General features: G+C 35.9%; 1 protein-coding gene across 2 annotated transcripts in view; it reads left to right on the forward strand.

The window, feature by feature from the left end:
* Positions 1-791: 791 nt before the first annotated feature.
* The window catches only part of APOB (apolipoprotein B), a 37,775-nt gene continuing 13,819 nt past the window's right edge, over positions 792-24,747 (forward strand). The window contains exons 1-25 of one of the 2 annotated variants that reach the window (XM_075086715.1): positions 792-930; positions 2,695-2,733; positions 5,328-5,443; positions 6,291-6,436; positions 7,330-7,483; positions 7,666-7,821; positions 8,817-8,941; positions 9,126-9,211; positions 9,955-10,174; positions 11,165-11,392; positions 11,585-11,702; positions 11,825-11,971; positions 13,067-13,278; positions 13,632-13,869; positions 14,416-14,592; positions 14,893-15,084; positions 15,850-16,017; positions 17,198-17,409; positions 17,831-18,013; positions 18,237-18,358; positions 18,978-19,188; positions 20,463-20,638; positions 20,767-20,954; positions 21,220-21,365; positions 23,701-24,077. In XM_075086715.1, coding sequence (XP_074942816.1) covers positions 873-930; positions 2,695-2,733; positions 5,328-5,443; positions 6,291-6,436; positions 7,330-7,483; positions 7,666-7,821; positions 8,817-8,941; positions 9,126-9,211; positions 9,955-10,174; positions 11,165-11,392; positions 11,585-11,702; positions 11,825-11,971; positions 13,067-13,278; positions 13,632-13,869; positions 14,416-14,592; positions 14,893-15,084; positions 15,850-16,017; positions 17,198-17,409; positions 17,831-18,013; positions 18,237-18,358; positions 18,978-19,188; positions 20,463-20,638; positions 20,767-20,954; positions 21,220-21,365; positions 23,701-24,077 — 4,195 coding nt within the window. In that variant the 5' untranslated portion in view covers positions 792-872. The remainder of the gene's footprint in view (positions 931-2,694; positions 2,734-5,327; positions 5,444-6,290; positions 6,437-7,329; positions 7,484-7,665; positions 7,822-8,816; positions 8,942-9,125; positions 9,212-9,954; positions 10,175-11,164; positions 11,393-11,584; positions 11,703-11,824; positions 11,972-13,066; positions 13,279-13,631; positions 13,870-14,415; positions 14,593-14,892; positions 15,085-15,849; positions 16,018-17,197; positions 17,410-17,830; positions 18,014-18,236; positions 18,359-18,977; positions 19,189-20,462; positions 20,639-20,766; positions 20,955-21,219; positions 21,366-23,700; positions 24,078-24,747) is intronic. The other variant, XM_075086716.1, reaches the window with a different exon arrangement.

The raw sequence follows: 24,747 nt of genomic DNA on the forward strand, positions 1-24,747 counted from the left end.
TAAATAAATCAAGCTACTAGAATTTCCCATGACATAAAACTAGTCTTTTTTACCAATGCACATATTCATAAAAAGTTTTTTTGTTTCTTTGTATTTTAATCAAGTTTATCTTCTTCATAATTTATCTTCCTTCAGATAAATTTTATCATCTTATTTTCATATTTTTGCTATTAGCAAAGAAAAGGAATTTAATCTAAAAATAAGGAAACAAAAGAATTATACAGAACTTACTTTCAACATGAACATGACCTGATTTACCAGAATCTTGCAAGTAAATGTAAAATTATTTTTAGAAAGGTACATGACAAAATTTGGTACAACAAAGGAAAAAAATCTTAAACTTTTCATTCTCCTGACTGTAAAGGGAGGATGTCTAAATTGCAGGATGTTCTCATTTTCTCAAGTACTCACACCCTTAAGCCTCTCAACGTCTACACTGAAAGCATGCTGCAGTGATCGTTTCTTCCAGCTGTAATTTATGCATTGTAATCGTCCCATGTAGACGTGGGAAATTTATTTGAATATGTGTTAGAGTCTGTAGCTGAGGGATTTTGCTTTTAAAACTCTGTTAAAGAAAAAAACCAATGAACTGGAAGAGTGACTTATCTCCAGTATATGCTTCTGCCTTCAGGGACTCCCAGCAACCAAAGCAGAGCATTGTCTGGAGCACAGTGAGGATCTGGGACTCTCACCTTTGGACCTTTGGCAATTTGCTCTGAGCTTTCTAAACCGTTTGCCTCAGCTGCTTGCTACAGACTATATAACTGGCGGTCCAAGTCAGAAGGCTCATTCGCCCTCTGAGGCGGTAGGGGAGAGGTGAAGAGAGGAGGGAAGGAAGAACAGAAGAGCAGCAAGAGGGTTCGGGGCTCACCATGGGCCCTGCGCAGCTCTTGCTGCTCTTGCTGCTGCTCAGCAGCGGTGTTCTCTCACGTAAGTACTGCCTTTTATGTTAGTGGGGTTTGCTGCTGTATTTATGAACCCATTAAAACAACAATAATGCAAAAATCAACAGGACAATGGGTTGTAGATTTCGAGAGGGAATATGTGGCAGATATCATCTCTTCTCTTTGTAGAACTGGGCAATCAAAGGAGGATCCCATCATAGAAAAAGTCACAAATGTTGCCTAGTGTCTTTTGATCAGATTTAATGTATTTTGCAACTTGTAAGGAATTTGCGTAATTTATTTTGGCCTAATTGTTTCTCTATAATGCTGTCCTTTTAAACCCCCATGGAGATACTGTACCTTGGAGATGCCATACAGACTTACCCCAGCGGTTGCTAATGTGTTTTGCAGCAAATGTGAAAACAGAGCAATAAAGAAAAATGTATCTGGCAGGCAGTACTGACATTTGAAATACAGTTTGGTGTTAAAGGGACATAGTTATCAGTAGTGGTAGTAAAAGAAATAGGCCGGTAGAGTTTTTTTTCCTAAGATTAGAAAAAGCAGCCTAGATCAATATAGTGCTGTGAAATGTGAGCTAGCCTTTCTTCCTAAGAAGTGTCTTTTTAGAATATGACAATGTAGTGTTTCTTAAGACTTCAGGAACCTTAAGGAGGAAAATGAGTCTGGGGCCAATTATGCAGGTCTGGTTTTATATGCAGATCAAATTAATCTTAAATACACCTTTGCTGAACTAATATTTTGTTGTTGACTGATGTTATACAATTTTAAAGGATGCACTTTTTTCTAATGGTTATTAATAATGTTATTGTAATAGTAATAGTATTACTGTTGCTATTGCTGTTACTGTAACTAATGTTACACTCTATTTCTATAGAGTGGTCAGCCTTAGAAGTCCCAGAAATAAACCTGGGAAGCATGCAGAGCATATTGTGAAAAATGCTGGCATTAATGTGTGACATCCCAAAGAATGACATAGCATCAAATGAATGCAGTAAATTTACTAGATTTTTAAAATTCTATTTTCATTTTATTTTATTTTATTTTATTTTATTTTATTTTATTTTATTTTATTTTATTTTATTTTATTTTATTTTATTTTATTTTATTTTATTTTATATAGAATCATATGGGACATACCCAAGACAAACTGGAACAAATTATTCTTCTTAACTTGAATAGGCTTCCAATCAGTGTTCTTTTCCTCCAAGGAATGAACTCTCAATATTCAGAAAAGATTTAACGGCAGAGAATTGTAATATTAATTGTCAGACTTGTCCTTTTTTAAATGTACAAAACACAAAATATAGCCATTCATCCATTATGCAGTATTTTTGTGTGCTCAGATAGACAACAATTTTAAAGTAAACCATGTTATAAGGTACATTTCATCTGTCTACCTCTACATTTTGTGCCCATCGTTTATCAACTTTCTGTTTCACATAACATAGGGCTTTTAAAAATACTTGTTAACCCAGAAGCTGAACCTTCTCAGTTTAAATCAAAATTATTTAATACAGTGTCTTAAAGATCCTATTCTGAGGTCTTAGTTCACAATATCAAGGCAAGTTCACAATATCAATACTGTAACTCCCTTTAGATTTGACTCTGTACTCTGAATGTTAATAGTAGCTTTGTTACTTACATCAGTGTGCCAAACTACATCAAAAGCTGGTATGAATTAAAAAGGTCTTACAGTGGAAATGTAATTTCCATTTATATTTCCATAGCCCTTGTTTTATAGCTGCAAACTGCTTTTCCAGCTTTTAATACTTGTTTTTATTCTTTACAGAAGAAGAAACATCTGAAAGTGGAAATCCAGGATGTTCAAGTAACTGATTTCTTGCATCTGCTTTTGTTATTTTATGTTGCTATATTAACTGAATATATCTTTCAAAGCTTGATTTTTCCTATTCCATAAATCTCTTCCTCTGAAATAACCGAAACAAAAACAATGGCAATATTCTGAAGTCTTTATTGCCATCTATTTTAGATATTTAATTATCCATTGGCTCAAAGAATTTCAAAAGTTTCCAAAGATTGGAGAAGCTGAGATTGCATTTCTAAACTTTCATAAAGCTCCCATTAAGAAACTACTTTCCATTGTTTTGTTGATTTCTTAATTGACAGGTGCAAATTCCTTAATCTAGAAATCCCTGTTTATCAGATGTGAAGCAGGGAGGTTACATACATTACACTTCACTGTGGGCTGAATCTCACTTCTCATGTACCCTTCACAGTGGCTGCTAAACCCACACAATTGCACTTGGCTATCTAAGTAAATACCTGTAGAATAGATCATCAACTCTGTCAGCAAGGATAGCAATTTCTTTAAACAAGTCAAGACTTAAGAAATGCTGACTTTATGCCCTGTCTTTATAATGAACTCTGACTGGCCCTGACTGCTCGGTTAGATACATAATGTTCCACCATAGGGTCAAAGTACCAAATGAGTTGTTTTGTTCTTTGTCCCTTTGGATCTTCAGGGTTTTTTTTTGCCCTTGATGGATGCTTTAGCACCATCTCCAGGCAACTGGGTTTATTTCAGCTGCCTGAACCAGCTCAAAGACTTCTAGGCTTCATTGGCAATTTCTTGTGTATTTTTGATACAATAAATTAGTTGGTGTTTGCATTTTTAATCTTATCATTTCTCTATTCCTTTTCCATTTAGTTCTGTTTAAAACCAGGAAATGAATCAATAATTAGCCTTTTGGCTTTAGTGTAGTAGATATTGGTGTTGCGAAAATTTCTGAGAATGTACAGTTAAGCAATGTTATAGTCGGGGATAGCCAAAAGGGACAGCAATAGTGTTGCATTTTTATAGCAGTTAATTTTAGGATTAATTAGATAATTTAATTCAGTTTTCAGGTGTTTGTAAGATGCTGATTACTGTATGATAGCTAGTATTAATTATATTAATTCTGTTTAGCAATCTCAGTTAAAACACTATTAAAGTATGTAAAGCTTATACAAATGATAGCCCAAGGAGGAAATATGAGATTTATAGTACTGTTATATTACTCCCTCTAAGTATGCAATTCTGTGACATAAAGGGCAAGATAACATTGCCTCTGAGATGACAAATATTTTATAAAAGACAAAGCATGAGCTACATTCATGGCAGGTATAAGCTGGCGAAGGCATACAGGTTTGATGATGGGTGTGTGGGTTTACACCACAATGTCATGACCTTTTTTTTTCCTATAAAAGGAGATCAGGATTCTAGTATGTTCAGTCACAAATAACCACAGAGGAGCAATTTAGGAAATTGCATCACAACAGCGTCACAATCCTAGTGAGCTGCTCAGTCCAAACAGATGGAACCATAACTTCTGGTTCGGATAGACCTAAAATGCTCTAACACAGTCACTTAAAATGCCTGAACATCATATGTTCAGTTTAAAATGACGCCTGCAGTTATAATGCGAGTGAATTCTAATTGAGGACATTGTTTGGCCTACATTATGCATTCCAGACACCAAAAGAAGATCTTATATCCCTGTATTTGACACTGAGACAAAATCATTTTTTTCATGTCTCTATTACCACATTCATTCCTGCTTGTAGGGTTTAAAACTACAGAATTGCCTCTGCAGCAACAGGGGCATATTAAACACAGGTGAAATTCATCCCTTTGAGGAAGCCCATTAGGTTTTGGGGCTTCCTTTGTTTAAAAAAGAAACACGTCTGCAAATACTTCCTCCTGCCTTCTTCTTACTCATAACCTAGTTCTTTTGCCTTGTTCTGTGTGCTCTTCATGTGACTAAAGTTTGTCTCCATTAAAAAGAGTCTACTCTAGTAAAATTTGCAGATCTAATAAGTGAATTAGAGCAGATCAGGTTTCAGGAGAGTCTGGGGCAGCAAGATACTCTGTGGATTCAGGTGGAATGGGACTGAGGAATGCTAGTTTTGGTGTTCTGTCTCTTTCTGTGTTAACTTGCTTTCAGTCTCAGTCATGTGACTTAGATAAAGCAGCTCCTTGCATTTGAATTATGATGGAAAACTATGAGCTGAAATGAATCATTTTATTACCAATTTGAAAACTACCATTTGATTGATTTAATTTAAAAGCAATAGGGTCATTTTTAAAACAGTTTCGTATCTTAAGTTTTCCCCCTTTTTTGTCATTAACTTAAGTGTGCATGATTTGAAGGCTAAATGGAGTCATATTGTTAGATCTCATTAAACAGAGCAGTGGACCCCAAAACTTACGTTTCCCCAACGGGTTTTGTCTTATGCTTCAGAAAGTATCCAGCTGACATGAAGGCATTACTTCTTTGTCTGAAAGTTATTGTGCAAAAGGAAATAGTGGGAGGGTCCTCATGCTTTCTTTATATGTGGCATTCATTTTAGTTACACAACACTAAGCATCTATTGTAAGGACCTACCAAAGTCATAAAAGCACTCTTGTTTTCTCAATTGCAGAAGATGCGACCAGATTTAAACCTCTCAGAAAATATGTTTACTTATATGAAGCAGAAACATCAAATGGGATCACGGGAACAGCAGATTCTCGAAGTGGTTCAAAGATCACTTGCAAGGTAGGGAAAGAGGAGTAAATAAAACCAACTGGGACTGAATAACATGGGAGCTGGCAGCTGGGGAGTGTCCTACAATGTTTTTCCAAACAAGATAATTCTTTTGAAAGGCACATGTTGGAAGTCCTGAAGACTAAGCCCTCCCTGTCCTAGAAAGAAGGCACTGAGGATGGCAGAGGTCCTTCATACCTCTGTGCCAGTGCATTTCAATCCTGATCTGGCTGTACTCTTACACGAGAGGGGGGGAAGACCTGGTAGTTCTGTTTTCCTTCGCTCCCAGACTGCGTCTATCAACATCCATCAAACAATTCTAGAAGTTGAACTAAAACAGCTCACAATGTCATGAGTAACACTTGATAGCCTGTTGATGGTAACAGTCAAGCCAGGTTCAGTGCTGTAGGAGTAAAAGGGCCCGTAGGCCATTAAACTACCCAATGTCCATCCACCTTGCCCAGAACTTTCCCATCATGGTTTTTTTTTTTCCCTGAAATGGAGTAACTAGGGAAAATATTTTTTATTTAGTACACACTGTTCTGAACATTCATCAGTGTAATGACTCAAGTTATCATACAGTTCTTCTAGTACTATACATTTTCAGAACCTGTGTGGCTTGTTTACCATGTGTATAGTGTCCTCTGTGCCATTAGCCAAGCAAATACCTGTTTTTGTATCTTCTCCCTTAAGTTACCTTAAGCTATTTATTGTACTTTGGAATCTTTCCCAACAGCTGCTAGCAGGGTGATTGTCACACTTTACAAAAACCAAGGGATACTGTATTTTCAAATCTGTAACCGGATGATCCTGGAAACATGATGAAAAAAGGATAAACACATCATATTTGTGTTTTCAGGTTGAACTGGAGGTACCACAGCTGTGCCACTTCATCCTGAGGACAATGCATTGCTCCCTGAGGGAGACATTTGGTGTTGACGCTGAGGGAAGGGCCATGCTGAAAAAGTCAAAGAACTCTGAGGACTTCGCAAATGCCATGTCCAAGTAGGCAATATCAATTATCATCAATACTTGTAGCCTTAACCTGGAACAGGCTGCAGTGTTACAGTGTACCCTGTCTATGTTCTTCCAGACATAGAACACATTTCATGGTAACAGGGTAGATGTATAAGCTGGTTCCACAGAAAACTCTCCCTGATATAATTTAGGGCTAACTTGGTACAGTTCTCTGTTGCTAGTAGGGAAGGTTTTTTTCCATCCAGAATTTTCACCTGGAATGTTTTTGTCATTTATATTACCTACATCAGGAAACTGTTGGGTAGCCCTCTAAAAGATTATTGCAAGTGGAATGTTCCTCCTTGTAAGCAACTTCTCAAGTGGTTGTGTGCAGCCATTTTAAGATAATTTTCCTTTGCTGACATTGTACAAAGACTGTGCAATAGAAAGGCATTTGAGACTGAAGTCCAGACTTACTATCAAGATCTTTAATGACCTATGCAACTTATCTTTTCCTTACTTATCTGCTTTTGCAACATATTGCTACTACCCCCTCCACCCAACTAGTCCCTGGTGCTTGTCAGTGAACGTTTTACCTGTGCACCTTCATGCTTGTTTCAGTGCCACAGTATCCACTCCATGTTGTTTCACAAGCCATAGATCTCAAAACAACTTGAGAGAACTTGTTAAAATATGTTTTTTAGAAAACAATCAAGGTTTTATTTAATGACTGCAACTAACTAGAGAGTCCTTCCCATCATTTTGTAGCCTATTGCAGTAGTTAATAATTACCTCATTCTAAAAATTTACTTATCTCCTGTCTGAATTTGTGCAATTCCAACATGATGCTTTAGCTATAGCCCAGCAGTTTATTAATCACATGTTCTTCACTGTGTGGCTTTAACGTGGTTTCATACTAATGTTGGGGTTTTTTTGGGCAGGCATGAACTAAAATTCAGCCTTCAGGATGGAACAAAAGTCAAGCTGTATCCAGAGAAGGATGAACCTCTGAATGTACTGAATCTCAAGAGAGGGATCATCTCAGCTCTACTTGTGCCAGCAGAAACAGTGGAAAATGTGAAATCAATTTCAATGGTAGGTGTTTTGAAAGCATTTACTTTATTTCATTGACAAATGGAAGAAATCTCACGTAGCAGATTACTCCTGAACATCATTTTCAAAAGACCTGGAAATCAAATAAGAAAGGGTGCCTTTCAGGTGGATCAGAAAAAGTCTGACAGCATGAACAGAGTCACTGATTTCTTTCTTCTTTCCAGGATACTGTGTACGGAAGGTGTGACAGTGAAGTCGAATTCAAATCCAGAAAAGGAAATGTTGCAGAAGATATTTCAATTAACAGGGACCTGAAAGCCTGTGACAACTTCAGTCCCATCAGAGATTATGTCAGCCCTATTGCCATTGTAAAGGGACTGGTAAGTATACCATTAAAAACTACGTGATATAACATTCTTCACTGCATCACTTAAAATGATAAACAACTACTACAACAATTAAATTCTGAATTTATCTTCTAAAAGTTTAAATACATTTTCTGCACCCTTGCATTAGATCAGACTGTGGTTTTGTTGGCAGGCAGTAGAGAAAAACAGATGCAGAGAAAGAGTGTAATTGCTTTCTGTCATGTTCTTCTCATATTTTTTTTAAAGGAGAGCTTTTCATAGATGGAGTTAGTACTGTTGATTAAATGATAACCAATCAGATCATATCAAAAATTTTTGTTTTGTGGGTCAAAATTTTCAACATTGCAATTTCATGTAAAACGTAGTCCACCAAAAGCCTGATGTGTTAATGATATGCAGGAGGACAGGGCTCTACATGCCCCGAGGTAAATGGTTTGACATGCTGTTCAGGCTACCTGTTAGTTGACAATGATCAAACGCAGTTCCTTGCATGAATATTGGCAGATTTCTTGGTATCATGGCATCTGTAGTTTTGAGTGTTTTCCCTCAAAAAGAATAATTAGGATTTCATATCAAGCTGAAAACACATTGTCTAATTTCTGCCACTTCTACAGCTCGTAGGAATCTTTACAATTTGTATAATAAGAGTGAAAATAAAAAGAGCATCAGCTGTTATGAGGGGCCTGAACTACTGTAAAAATTACAAACTGGTTTCTATGAAGGAGTCCTTTGTAGTATGCAGCAGGGGCTCAATGATGAAGTAACTACTAAGCCAAGCACTTCAGTAAGGCCTGAGGAAAAATGTCAGTGGGTTTTTTGCCTGTGAAGAGCACTAAAGATTGATGCTGGCACAATTTTGTCTTTATGTGAGAGTGATTCCATTTATGCACCTTTGTTTCCAATATGCTGTAACTGTTGATATTACAGTAATACTGTAACAGCCTTTAAAACTATGTTTGTTTCCCATACTATTCTGTAAATTGACTGCCACACTATTTATTGTACAGAACATCCCATTATCTACCCTTCTAAGGAGCACTCAGTTCTGTCATTACAACATTGATGCAAAGAAAAGGCATATAAGAGATGCTGTCTGCAGTGAGAAACACCTGTTTCTGCCTTCCTCATACAAGTAAGTTGCTTATTTATGATTACCCTTTACTTACAAATACTCATTTTAAATGGTGATGTATCATATTCTGCCCTGACCTTATCCCCAAATCTGCATTTTGTTCTCAAGAAGGCAGGAGGCATGGCAAGACCCCTCAAACGTACTTAGACCCAACTAAAGCACTGAATTTTTCTTTGTTTGCTAGAAGTCGCTATGGCGTGATGACAGAGGTCAACCAGACACTGAAACTTGAAGATACCCCAAAGATCAATAACAGAAATTTTGATGGAGGTATAGCTGCAATTCTCAATAATACAAATACCGGGGAACTTATATAAATATAGGTTAAGTACATGGACAATTTTTTTGTAAACAGTAAATCAATTCATTAAAGGTGCAGTTGAAGAAACCAAACAATTCATATTTTTTAATGAAATTTGATCAATTTAGTCAGGAAAAATGTTGGGGTATAAAATGGGAGAACCTGAAAAGTTTAAAACCGCTGTAATTTTACATATTCTTTGTCTTTTCATTTTAATTTTGAAATCATTCTTTATAAATAAAAATTTATAATTTCCTCGGCAAGTAATTTTAATCATGTTGGAAATTAGTTTAATGAACCCTTTTTACTGAACCATAATTTCTTATTCAACTTTTAGCTTCAGCTGCCAAATGTAAACAGTCCATGATTACTATATATTTGGTCCTGAAACACGCTTTTTTGACTTGCAGTTGTTATTCCTAGTCATAATATTTCTCCTAAGATATATTTATTAAATGCTAATAATAAAGGTGTTAAGGAGTCATCTTCATGAAAATTTAAAAAAAATTACGCAACTAGGTATTGCTGGGAGCTTTTGGGAGAATTACATTTAAATTCCACTCCATTATTTTTAGAAATTTTTCAGCTGTTAAACTTCAACAGTTATCATATAAAATAAACTACAGATTTTATACTGAATGTATGACAGAAGATAAAAATTAATGTAGCTCCTTGATAAAGACATAAAGAATACATTTTTTTTAATTGCTAGATGAACTAGAAGAGAAGGGACTTGCACTGGAAAGTACAGATACCAAATTTCCCAGGCAGGGGGATGCTGTTCTGAAAATCCTTCAGGAACTGCAGAAACTTACAGCCTCCCAGCTGAACCAGCAGAGAGCAAGACTCTTTCACAAATTTGTTTCTGGACTTAGAAGTTTACATAACAGCACTCTTGGCTCTCTTGTACCAAAGATGATGGAAACTTCAAGGTACGTTACAACAGCTCATTGTGCAAGTACACCACATGTCAATGCCGTAGCAAATTCATTCTGAAGTTGATTATTTGCTGCAGGTGGTTTTAATTAGAGGTTAATTAGATGTAAAGAGTATCTTCCAGAAAGATAAGTATCATCTGAAGTAACTAGAGAGAGAAATAAGGAAGAGGGGTTAAAGCCTGTGGATTTCATATTTTTCCATCAGAAATGCTCAGTTGTTAATTGGAACTTCATCATTAAATATACAAGAACAGTATAAGAATTCAAATAGATCTGAAAGTCGTAGCCTTCTATGAAGAACTAATATTGTTTTGATCATTCCCCATCAAATCTTCCGAACTTATTGGAGTACCTGAACTAAAAATTAGAGTGTAACACAGCCCAGTACAGGGTTTTTCTCCCCACCACCATCCCAAGAGTGTATGCCAGCGCAATCCTGTGGATATGTTACTATAGTCAAATATCTTTCACGCAGTTTTGCTCAAGGACGATGACTGTAATTCCAAACTCCCAAGTCTGACTTACAACAAAAAAACACAGTTTTGAAAATGAGATTTTTGGAGAAATGAGAGGGCACAGTTCTTTGGTCTGACCCTGCCCTCCACTCCCCATCCTTACTCTTCTGTCCTAGCTGGACTTTAGTCAATTTGCACATACTTTATATCCTCAGTCTGTAGAGGGACTAGAGCCTCAGTCTGGTTCAATATATTATAATACTTAACGTTTTGGGAAAGTGTTATGACGAAAAAAAAGATACGTCTGTGTAGCGGTAGTATTGTTAATACTTTCTTGTTGTGCATAGCTAATCATGCTATTAGCGTAAATTGTAAAGAACCTTATTTTTGATTAGCAATTGTATCATTTGCTTCCAGTCATGCATAAGCATACATCATTTATACTACAAGACCTTAATAAACCTGTCAATGCAACACGCAGCGATAACTTTAAACAGGGAATTAATCAAATTAATCTCTTTCCTTTCAGTTCCATCACAGTTCAGGCCCTGACTCAGTGCGGGACTCCAGAGTGCTATGGTGCAGTCCTTCAAATACTGAGAACTGGAAACGTGAATCCACTTGTGGTAGATCTGGTCACATATACCCTGGGACTATTGCCTTCTCCAACTCCAGAAAGAATACGGGAAATTCTTAACATGGCCCAGTATCAGCCAAGTAGAGCTTCTTTTTATGGCTTGAGTCATTCTGTTACTAAGTGAGTAATGGTAGCATGTAATTGTACAAAGCAACCTCAAGAAAACATGACAATGCTTAGAGTAAATCCTACAAGTAGTCACTTCTTGAGGATTTTTTGTTATTCTCATGAATTTGCTCTTTGGGAATGAAAAAGAAATAGGCATTTCCCATTTTGGCTTTTTGTTTCTAATGTGTTTCTCTATTTCTTTAGGTTCTACAATGAGAAGATGATTGTGACAGAGGAAATAACAGATGTTGCAGACTTCATGGTATCACTGCTTGGCACTGATTGTTCTGGGGAAGATGAACTCACGTACCTCACACTTCGGGTATTTTTATTTCCCTCCTTCCTTATGCAGGCTATTATTTTAAATTGTAGCACACACATTACTCTACTTCTCTTGCTGGAGAAAAAAATTTTATCATCTTTCTGTGTTTTCATCACTGACAGGCTATTGGAAACATGGGTGTAGTAATGGAGAAAGCTAAACCCAACCTGAAATCTTTTCTTAAGACATGTATGAGAAATGAAGCTGCATCACTTTCAGTTCAGAAAGCAGCCATCCAGGCATTCAGGAAAATGACTATTACTGAAGAGGTAAATTGGGTCATGAGAACCAGCATAAACTGTCTTCAGTTCACCTTGACTGTTCACAGAAGTTACTGAATATGTAAAAACATTACCCTTATTTCGTAGTTTTGCTATCTCCCTTTTAGCTGTCTCCAGTTTTTTTAGAACTCCTTTAGTTAGTTTAGTTTCCATACACATATCTGAGAAGTTCTGCAGACTTCGGGCTTAATGGGTGTTGATCCTTTGAGATGCAGTTGCTTTGTATAGATAGTCTGCGTTTAAATGGGAAGTTTCGATCGGTTCCTGTTAGTGTGTCTTAAATTAAGTTCTACTCATTTAAAGGTGGTTCTAACTAACAAATTGCTCCAGATTTAAGTGTATTCAACTAAGAAAAAATCAGGTCCCTATATATACTGGCATTTTGTTGTCCTTGTTATTAACAATACTGATTAGATTTATGTTTACATTACAGTGACATTAAAGCACCTCTTACAGACTAGGTGTCATTATACAGAGCACTTCAGCCTAGTATAGTGAAATAGTTTCAATATCAACAAGTTGCTATCAACTTTCTATCAACAAGTTCTCTAAGAGACATGCTCTTGTTTCCAGACAAGGCTTAACAAGTCTTGGGAGCCTGGAAACACCTGGAGCTCACATACTCGTATTCAGTTTCATTTAAAGAATTTAATTTTTTTATTATTAATTTTCAAATAATGTTTTGAATTTTCCTGCAGTAGAAGATTTTGATCACCTTCTTTTCCTAAATTAAATTATCTTTTTTCCAAAATTTGAGAATTTGTCTGCAGACCAGATACTTCTGATTCCTGACAATCAAAAGTCGGTATCCTAAACAAAAAAAGTAACCTGGCAGATATAGGATAAGAAAATCAGTTTTAATAAATCCATAATTTCTATGGCATTTTCTATCAAAAGAAACTTTATCAAAATATCTTCAGTGAAAAATTTTTGGTCAGTTATAGAAATAATGTATAGAAATAGTTATACAGTCCTGAAAAAATAACATCCTGGAAATTATTTCCCCCTGTATATTCCCAAAATAGTTTAGCAATACCATCTACTAGCCAGCTCATCAATGCAAACCTTTCTTCATTTATACAGGACCGTTCAGCACTTCTGAAAGCATTCCAAGAAGGGGATGCACCCACAGACAAGCGCCTAGCAGCCTATCTCATGCTGATGAAAAATCCTTCCCCAAGTGATCTTGCAAAGATTTTGAGAGTCCTCACAAAGGAGAAGAACGAGCAAGTGAAAAGCTTTATTGCTTCACATGTTGCCAACATCCTAGACTCTGAAGAAGTAGGCATTGAAGAGTAAGTAAAACTTAGTTATATACTAGTCTCCTAGGAAGAACAAATTTCTGACCATAATTGCAGTGGTAGTTTTTTAGCAGCGCAATTTTTGCTTTTTTTTGTTTGCTTGATTGTTTTCTTCATTTGAACAAGCACATCAGCTGAGTAAAATGATGGCTTTGTCAGAGCAGTGCTAGCTTACACTCTTTCCCTTAAGTGTTAGTTTTACTGTTAATACATGCGGAGAGCTAGCCATTTACAGTCACCTCAGTTGTATGAATGTCTGCAGGTGACACAAGAAGTCCCTCAACTAAGACTAAATGAGTTTTTGCGATTTATACTAATCACACTTGCATTGCTGTCCTCTTTCCTAGTCTAAAAAGCCGAGTTGAAGAAGCCCTGAAAGGAAACCAGGTTCCAACAGCCAAAGATTTCAGAAAATTCTCACAAAATTATCAGGTTTCGAAAAGAGTTTCTGTACCTGGAGTTGATCCCAGCTCTGCCAAAGTAGAGGGAAATGTGGTATTTGATCCAAACAGCTATGTTCCGAAAGAGACTATGCTGAAAACCACCCTGAATGTGTATGGATTTAGCCCAAGCGATATCTTTGAGGTACAACAATTATCAAAAACTTTGCTAGTATTCAGCTTTTCTCTTTCTCATTTCTGTTTTCTTATAACAACTTTCTCTGAATAGTGTATTGTTTTTACAAGCTTTCGGAGAAATCTAAAGATCCCTATGCTTACAAGGGGACTTTCATTTGATCTCAATGGACTTTAGAGCAAGTCATCCGTTATGTGATGTCACTTGCCACTGACTGGATGGACGACCCTGTTGGAGTTATTAAAGGCCTCAGCTAGGGTAAAATGAACCCATCTGTAACAAATTGACTTCATGCTAATGAATCATTACTGGCACACTGAAGTACTCATGGTAGATTTTAAGTGAGATACAGCCTATGTATAGGTTTTTTGTTGGACCTCACCAGAGAGATAAAATTAATTGCAACACCTAGTATTCTGTATCTTCCCTTAAGAATCATAGACTTGCAGGATACACTTAAAATGCATTATTTGTTCCCCAGAAAGTCTGTTTGTTGTAAAGCTCCAAAGAAGTGGGGAAACTGTCTCAGTTATTGCATTGTCCTGATCATTTCAGCTTGGCTTGGATGGAAAGGGGTTTGAACCAACACTGGAAGCTTTATTTGGAGAGAAGGGATTTTTCCCAGACACTGCAAGCAAGGCCTTGTACTGGGTTGACGGCAGAGTGCCAGCGCAGGTTTCCAAGGCACTTTTTGACTATTTTGGTTACTCCCAGGATGACAAGCAGGATCAGGTACAGCATGAAAACATTCTCTGTGCAGCATGGCATTTCTATCTTCACACAATAATTACAGCACTTCCCTCTTTATTGTATATAAGTCTTCTCCTCTTCTGGCAAGCTAAAATAGAAATCCTCAATGCTATTTAACAATGTTTTTTTCATAATTGTGTGTAGGAAGGGCCTTTGTCTAGAGACAAATCTGTAAGAAGTGCATATGCAAATCAGCTGACATTCACTAAGTAACTGTTCTAGATATATGATCTTACAGATTTCTCCTATGTTTGTTTTACTACTTTCTGACTGAATTTTCAGGATTTCATGAAAGGAGTAGTGCTTAACCTTGAAAAATTGCTAAAAGAATTGAGCAACAAGGATGCTCCTGAAGGAAGAGCATATCTAAGAATCCTGGGAGAAGAACTTGGGTACATGAAACTCAATGATTTCAAATTGCTGGGAAGCATGGTTTTAAAGAGCGTTAAAACTCTTCAGACTATTCCTGAAATGGTATGTTTCTGATGCACTAATGTGTATTATTAGTTTGTGTTTTTTTCTACAAGATTTTTTTAAGATTTAGGTTGTGGGTTTTTTATTATGTAAAGAATGGGTATTTGATACCAGAATAAAAATAAAATAGTTTAAATAAAATATCCAGGTTTAGTCTGAAGGAGTCTGAGAAACCCATGAAGTCTTCTCAGTAACCAGGTGGATTCCTCCTGGAAGATGGGTGAGAGGAAGGGAAAAGGGAAGGTTCAGGTGTTACTGTATGATTGAGATACCTACAGTGCCTAAAATCTTAGTGTTGACCATTATGTTTTACTACTAAATTTCTAAATTTGAAAACATTGATTAATATTTAGCAATAATTCATCATGTCAAAAAAAGGAAAGAAGATGTAGTATGGTTTAGGAATATTTGGTAAAACCCTTCTTTCACTAAAGTAAAAAAATGCTTTGCCATTGATGTTGGGGAAGCCAGAATGTTACATGCTGTCAAAACCGATTCACCTTTGTATGTATATGTCAGGGTGGATGATTTGTTTGTATCAATGAAGGCGATAACATCTAGTATTTGTTTAAAGCTGAGATTTTGATGAAGAGACTTCAGTGCATTTTTTTCAAGCAAGGAATCTGTAGAAATTAGATTCTCTATATGAAATTCATTTTTGGATTACACACTTACAATAATCCCATGATCAATTTTTAAAGTATGAAACGTACATATTCCAAAGTGTAGACTTGTTAAGTGTTCATTTCCTTGTTTGATTCACAGATTGCACAAGCCATCTCAAAAGGTGTTGACAGGGATTTGTTTGTCCACTACATGTTCATGGACAATGAGTTTGAGCTCCCAACTGGAGCAGGTTTGCAACTGAAGTTTGCTTTGTCTGGAATAATGACACCTGGGGCCAAAGTAGCTGTGAAGCTTCATCAAAAAAGCGTAAGTCTCAACAGCTGTCTATATTTTGTCTCCTCCTAATAATCACAGTCTCATTTAGAATAAAACTGTAGCACCAGAATTTTAAAGACTACAAAATACTCTTAAAATGAAACAAAATTTTACTTACTAGAGGCCTTAATTTAATTTGTGGATGGCATTTACATTAAAGTAAGAAGTAATATGTATAATAAATTAAGTATGAGACAATAAAATGTATGAATTAAAGGCGTTTTAATCACCCTTTCAAAAATAATCTTTTTAATGTCTGTTTATGTCTCTCTCCCTGCTCTCAAATAGGAATAATACAAAATCTACAGCATGTGAATTTGCTGTTCCAACCAAACAGTTAGCAACAAATTTTGATATGGCCAATTCAAAGTGAAAATTTTGATTTTCAGTTAAAAAGATATAATGAAAATTGAGTTAAATGAGACATTTTTTGATCCAAAAGACAATATTTTAAAGTTGTAACAATTAAAGAGCACATAACACAAAATTAATTCTTTGGTTAAAATAGAAAAAATAAATATTTCCATTCTTTGTTACAGTTTTAATAACTATTTGCTCTAATTTAGTCAATATTTTATATAAATTTCTCAATAGTTTCTGTTCACCTAAATTTTTAATTTTCCACCATATACACAATTTAAATAAAAATAAAACAGTCCTCAAATTTAGTACTGACTGCCTTTTAGTTGCCTCTGGAACCTTTTCCAGAATTTTGCATTCTGTCCCTTTTTTTTTGTAACAGCCAAACCAAAAGCTTGAAAATAAGCTGTTTTCTGTTAAGGAAATTCAAATCTTGGATACATTTCTTTTTTGTCAAATAGTTTGCTCATTTTTAATGAAAATTGCTATTTTTTTTTACAATGGAAAACTGGCTCCTGTCTTCAGATTTAAAAATACATGCAAGTAGTTCCATGTACAAAATCTTTCTAAAGCATGAGCATTTTTACATCAAAGTAGATGAGGTTCCTTGGTGCACCCATCTTGTTGTTACATTACAGTTACCGCTTCTGTGGTCCCTTTGCTTATGTGACTTGGGAATCAAATCTTTTGAGGAGCAAAATCACTTATATAAAACCTATCTCTAGATTATTAAGAATATTACATTTGTTTCATAAAACCAGTAAGAAGTGTATTGGGCAAATAAATACACTATTTTGTTTTTATTAAATAGATGCAAGCAGAACTCATTGCTAAACCTTCAGTAGCAATTGAGTTTGTAACGCACCTGGGAATAAACATGCCTGAATTTGCTAAAAGTGGTGTGGAGATGAATTCTAATATATTCCATGAGTCTGGAATTGAAGCACATGTTAGTATGAAAGCTGGACAGCTGAAATTTAGCATTCCTGCTCCAAAGACTCCAACAAAGCTCCTCAGTATCAGGTAATGAGAACTGAATGGGAACTTTTAAGGCTACGTTCTTCCCTTCTCTTCTTGTTTTTTATTGTGATGGAATTAAGAGGATGGGAGTCATGGCTTAATTTGTCACTATTTTCTGAAATTTTCAACAAGACTCTTAGTATTTCTATTATTTTGTTTTCTTTCACATAAATTTATTACAATAACAATGTCTATTTTTAGAGTGGATTTAAATGAACTACTTACATTAATTTTAAGAGGGTAAATAGCTCAATACACAGAATTACCAATAATGATACTTATACCACTTGATCATTTAACCACCAAATGTTATTTCATTAAGCCCCTACCTTAATAAGCGATATTTATTCAGAAAATAACCTTGTTAATCAGACAATGTCTGAACACCTGTCCTGGGAATAAATGGCTCACTTTTCTCTTCCAGCAATACGCTAAATTTGGTGTCTCTAGCCAAAACTGAAGAGATTCCACCTCTAATTGAGAACCGAGAAACCTGGACTTCTTGCAAGCCTTTCATTGCTGGTCTAAATTTCTGCACGAGATTATTGTACTCTAATGCCAGTGAGACAGAGGCAGCTCCATATTATCCCCTGACTGGAGAATCCAGGTAAATCATATCAGCTTTAACGATGTTTATTTTGAGTTAACTAACTTTCTGTCTTAGGACTTAGTATCTACAGTACACTCTCACATATAGCTTACCTTTAAAAATCTTTAAAAACAGCCTAGCAGGAGCAGCACAGAAAGAGAGCTATTGAGAACTGTACTCTTCTGTTTGTGGTCATGGACAAAATAGTTACTCACAAGACATTTGTCTACTCCTTCTTTAGATTTGAAGTTGAAATAGTGTCCACAGGTGAAGTGCAGGAATACTCTGCAAGTGCAAACTATGACCTGCAGAGAGAGGGAAATGACCTGATAGACACCTTAAGGTTTGCTCTCCAGGTGGAAGGTAAGAGTCTGAAAAAGCAATATGGTTTACCTCAGTTGTGGGCTGTGTAATTTAATGGGAAAAAGATTTGTATGAATAAATCATAATAGAATTCTTTACAGTATAGAATAGAATACCATTTTCACACCCAAACAGGCCAACACTTTAACTCGCATTTAATTTCCTGTATGCAATGCCAGTGCAAGATTTTCATTATCAGAGACTGATTTTGTATCCCAAAAATGCTCCCCCATGATCTAAATAAAAGTGTAACATTGGTGAATGGAACCAAGGAAGAGGGGAAGTTAATGTGTTCTATATAAGCAAAAGAAAAATACCATTTCTGATCAAATATGGAAGTAAAGCGTACAAATTGAGAAGAACTGCGTAAACAGCAAATTTTTCAAAGGGAGAATCAGTGGGATGGCAAGTTTTTGTAACAAAAGTAGTGACAGGATTAGTGGATCAGCCCATGGTGTGTTTAGAAGATGAGGAGAAAAAAGATGACACAGTTTCTGATTCAGACTCATCAAAGGTTGCTTTAGATCTTCAGGGTGATATAATTTCCAGTTGATCGTTTTTTGAGAAGTCCAAACTGATTCCATAGTTGCGAATAACAAAAGTACGGTGCATTTTCCAGGTGTAAAGCAGCATGAGGCCACACTGACCTTCAGGTACAACAGAGACAGAAAGATTTTGACCAGTGATGTCCACATTCCAGACGTTGATGTTGACTTTGGTACAAACTTCAGAATTACTGATGAATCCATTCCTGGGAAGAAAGCATATGCCTTTGTCTTAGACTTTAATAACAAGAAGATTTCTGAACTTACTCTTACTGGCCATATAAGGTAACTCAGAAAACCACTTAGAATTTTACAGATTCCTTTGAATAAGATATCTGAAGGTTTTATTGAAGGTAGAAAATTCTGGGAAATTTTATCCCATTTTGGAGAAATTGGTTATATAGCGAGATATATAAACTTGTCATTCAAACCCTCTTTGAAAACCCTTGAAGTATTTTATTTGCAATCCATCATGTATCATCAAATAAATATATCTAATACACGAACTGATCTTTCCTACTATACGTATATATCTAATTTGTATTACAAGTTCCTTGAGCTAGTTCTTCCATGTTTGCACAGACATGACTACAAGAATGGCATTGTACTAGTGTTATTGCAGGTGTGATAATCCAAGGATATAAACAAGGCAAGGTTTGTTCTGAGAGGTATTATCTTTTACTGGGTATGTTCAGCTCTAAAAAAAGTTATTATATCTCCCCATGAAGAAATCAAATGGCACTCAGTAAGCAACAAAACTAAAAATAACTGAGAGCTTCCTGTAAAAATTCCCACGCTTCATGATGAGAATATTTCCGGGAACATCTACAGGGGAGCTAACAAAAATGTTCAGCCTGCCAGGGTTTCTAAAATTGTCTGCCTCACAAGCCCATAGTGAAATGAGCTGATCACATTCTTTAATAAACCTCAATTTTCCATGGAATTCTGTGATCTTGATGGTGCCCTGGGGAGTCTTTGTCTTTGCTGCTCATGCAGAATTGCCTCTGATATCAGTGGGAGCTTTGGACAGATGTCAGGGACCTCAATTCCCTTTCATTTGCACTAACATAATATTAGAAGTTTGCTCAAGTCAACAAAGTTACAGAGATATAAAATAAATGTGAATAAAGGAGAATGAAGCCCAGTGGCATAATATATTTTGTCAAGTGTTTTGTTTCTGTGTGATTCATGGCCACAGTCTGTATCCTTAGTAAAGAATTCAGCTTGAGTAAGGAGTTCAGAATTTGGTTCAGGTACAACTTTACCGAGACAGGTACATATTTCCATCCATTTCAGTATTATGAGATTAATACAAAATTATTACTGTGTATATCTGCACAGTAGAATTCTAATAATTTACCATAAATTTCCCAAAGTAACTAGCAGAAGCTGAAAACTTTTGCTGAATTGTAACAGAGTTCACAAGTTTGATTCAGTCTATTTTTCATAACACTGATTATGCTTTTACTATAGATTTAAATGCAGAAATTGCTCCTGAACCATAAGTGAAAAAGCAGAGCAAAATGTCTTACATTCACGTGTACTTTTTGCTTTCACAGATATGCTGGAATGGAAGAAGCAATGTTAAGAGGCACCATTTCTGTTCCTCGCCTGCAAACCGAACTTGGAACTGAAGCATTGGTTAATTATTCACCAACCAAAGCATATCTTCAGATGAGCTCAACTGCAACAACTCCTGGGAACTCAATTTCAGGAAGAGTTCTTCTCAGATATGGTAAGAGCAAAAACATAATCCACATATATAACCTATAAATTTAACCATCTTTTTACATTAGTTCATTGTATATCCCTAAATAGAATATTACTAATTTTACTCTTTTCTTTTAAACTAATGATTTTCAGATTCTGAGAAAGTTGAGCTAGAGTGGAATTCAGGTGCCAGTGCTGCTGTGAAAAAAATATCTTCTGGCTTCCCAGTTGACTTTTCAGACTACCCAAAAACTTTAGAGAAGCATGCCAATGAACTGCTGGATCGGAAAGTGGCTCATACAGATATGACACTGCGACATATTGTGTCACAATTTATCGTGGTATGTTTCAACCTACAGTAGATATTACAGCTTGACCACATAGTCCTGGTGAATTCTCACCTCCCCCTTGGAAGCCAAAAGTGGAACTACTTGTAAAAACACACATCAGATTCAATGAGATGTATATTTCCAAGTTTAATCAAACTGATCACTTCATCAGATGCCTAGGGTTCAGTATGTGGATAGTTACAATGGCTTTCAGATAACTTACTGGGAAGCCCTAAAACTTGTTATTCACTTTGAAAAACTTGTCTCCTCATTGCAGGCAACCAACACCTGGCTGCAAAAGGCATCAAAAGATGTCCCCTATGCCCAGACTCTGCAAGACAAACTAAGTGTACTGCAGGAACTGAACGTTCAGAAAATTAGCTTGCCTGTTATCACCATTCCTGAAGAATTTTTCCTGAAAAGGTAGGGAAAGATATTGGGACAGTCACACAGGAAACTGAAAATAGATATTTGTTCATATTTTTGTATTATTTTATTTTAGTTTGTTTTATAAAACAGCAGGGAATTGCTGTAAATATTAGAATAAAATTGGGATCATAGCAAAGAAATTAAGACCAGAGGGTTGAAATTATATGGAGGAAATGATGCATGTCTTTAATACAGATTTGACTTCAGAACAGTCATTCCTGCAGTGTATCAATGTATTCTAAAGTATTGTGGTTTATAGTAATGAGAACTGAACAAAAATACAGTGTTCAACAATCTTTACTCTAAGCCACAGAACTAATGAAGCCAGGTTTCCCATACATTCGTGTCCTGCATCCCTACAGACCCTTTGTCTTTGGCCATAACCCTAATATCTCTACTTTTTTCCTGTGCAGTCCTATTGGACAGTTCTTCCCATTCCCTTGCACAGACTGGTTGACCTCCACCAGTATAGTACCCTGACCTCTTCCCATGTCTAAGTCCATCTGTCACTTGCTCAGAGGCAACACATGCCATGGTTGTACACATACAGACTGGATGCTTGCACTAGTTTGGGCCCATCTCCTCCAGCTAAAAGAGAGTTTCACAAACCTTGGATGAATGTAATTACACTTGAGGCTTTTATCCTTCTGTCAAATTTGATATAAATCATCCAATATGTTAAAAATTTCTAAAAAGTAGGGTTTGACAAACAAAAAAGGAGACTGGAAGGCAGATAGATAATGTATTTCTTCTATTTTTGGGAAATCAGACTGTAAGTCATCAAGAGTGGATCTAGACTTTAAAATGCTCATGCACCTGCCAGGATTTGCTCTCATTACAGTTCCTAGTACATACAGTTCTTACCATTTAGTGTGGATATCACATTGCTGCTCTACCTGTGCATAAGAACTCAAGGAACAGTGTTGCTTCAGAATATACCCACAGCTACCACTGTGCTAAATAGAGACACGTCTGTATATTTTTCCCATGAGCTAGGGAAATATTGATGGCTGAAATGAATGTAAAGGACAACAGAAGCTAGTGTACGATTGGATTACAAAAACAGATGGAGAAGAGTCTTGCATTTCATTTCTCTTAGAGCTGTTTTTCCATGTACTATCTTTCACTGTGGTAATATGAAACTGTATGTTAATGACACACATCTCTTCTATTATGTTCCTTAGCTAAGTCTAAGCAAGGAAAAACTGTATTTTTCTACTATGTTCTTTGCACATTATAATAATAATAGGAATTTCTACTGCTCTGTGATGTTGCTTTTTTAACCATTTGACATAAAGGAGCAAATTTCAAAAGTGTTCTCTTACTTTTCACCTTAGAATGTAACTTTAAGTGTAAAAAAGAAGATTTTGTAATATAAAAGACCAGTTAGGGAAACAAGAAAAACATCTTTGCCAGCTTATTGTTCATGCACAAATTAAGGACTAGTTTCCTCCTGTTTTGCCTTTTCTTAATGACACTTTTTGCCCACGAGCTTTTCAGCTGACAATCCATTTTTTCCAGTCCAAGTTCTTTGTCAAATGGTTAGATTTCTATTTATTTTTATTCAGAATAAAATAAATACAGAATATTTGGATGAAACTTTTGAAACACTTATCATCAGAAAGATAAGTTCTTTATAATTTAGGTTCTTACAACTCCTAATGCTAATAAGACTTTTCATGCATTTCTATAAGATTGCACCACTTTTTTTAAGAAGAATATAATGGCCTTTTTCTGGTAGTCAGCGTGCCACACTGCACAAGTGCGGCTGTGTTTTTGGAGGATTTTTTTTTCCTATATGTCAGCTGTTTTCATTCAAATTCCTTCAGCTTGAGGATCATTTTCATACCAATACCTCTTTTCATTAATGTTCATAAAGCAGATTTGGATTCTCAGAGTAGAAAATCAAATGCAAGATTTATAACAATTGTGTATTTAGCCTCTTGAATGACACTCTCCACCTGTGAGCTGAAGTTAGTTAAGCTCTGAACAAAGAATCAGGAACCTTTGACTTCTAATGCAAGTTCTTACAGAAAGAATGTGTTTCTGGACTACTTGACCTATGAGTCTCCATGATTATGAAATAAGGGGAAAAACATTGACAGAATTCACTGATATTGAAAGTGCTCTCAGTAAATTCTGGTAGATGAGTGCTTAAAAAATCCTCTTGGTAATAGATAATCATTACATTTCTCTCTAAACGTGAAGTCAGGACACTGATATAAGCATGTAAGCAAGCTTAGTATCATGGGAATAGTAGGAATCGTGGAAGTTTCTGTATGTGCTTCATGGACTTACAGTTTCTAATAGAGTAATTTTTATTTTCTAGTGAAGGCCGGATCAGATACAGCTTAAATAAGAACAGTTTTCTAGTTAATATCCCATTGCCATTTGGTGGAAGATCATCCCGTGACATAAGAGTGCCACAGACTGTTAAAACACCTCCTCTGGTAATGGAGTCAATGGGAATAAGTGTGCCATCTCAGGAATACAGAATCCCAACATTTACTGTTCCAGAATCCTATCCTCTTCGTGTGCCTTTACTTGGCTCTTTAGAGGTCTCTGCTAATATGTACAGCAACTTTTACAACTGGACAGCAGTATACACTTTGGCTAATAGCACCACAGAGAAAGCATCCAGCATAAGAACTACTTATACCACGAACGCTGATTCAGTTTTTGAGCTACTTTCCTACAGTGTGAAAGGTAAGAATGTGTGCTAATACTGCAATGTTGGCAAAACCATTTTAATGACTTTATTTTCGATGTATCAGGTACAGCACATTCATTTTCCTGTTACTTATTTAAAGAAAGGTGTTGTATAATCTCAAATCACTTTCTCTTTGTTTTTAAAGATATTATGTGAGTCTGTTTATTCAGGCACTAAAGGTCAAGTCAGTTTAATTCAATAAAGACTTTTAGGGTCCATATTTTCCTAGATATTCCCTACTGGAGAAAAAGTCCTTCAAAACTGAAGGCATGATTCTACAAACGCTTGTGTATCTGGCAAGTCAAGTGCTTTCAAAATCAGGTGTGCAGGTGAATATATAGGTATGCTCACACAGTTTATTTCTTGCTTTATTTTTATATATATACGCACATATATAATTTTTTTATCATTTATATATGTCCATATACTGCCATAACTACATAGCAGTTATCCCAGACTCAGACTGGATAGGTCCTACGACTTTTTAAGACTATTTTTAAGTTAGTTACGCTAAAATTGCAGTTTATGTTCTCAGATTGCAAAAGGACAAGCTAATTTCAGTATTTTCTAAACTCCCCACCATAAATGATGCATGATGAAGAAAACATTAAAAACCATGAATGTTAGATATGGGCTATTCTTGAGAGTATTCTTCTTAATTTAAGT

The sequence above is a fragment of the Phalacrocorax aristotelis genome, chromosome 3, assembly GCF_949628215.1.
Source record: "Phalacrocorax aristotelis chromosome 3, bGulAri2.1, whole genome shotgun sequence".
Taxonomy (NCBI): Eukaryota; Metazoa; Chordata; class Aves; order Suliformes; family Phalacrocoracidae; genus Phalacrocorax; species Phalacrocorax aristotelis.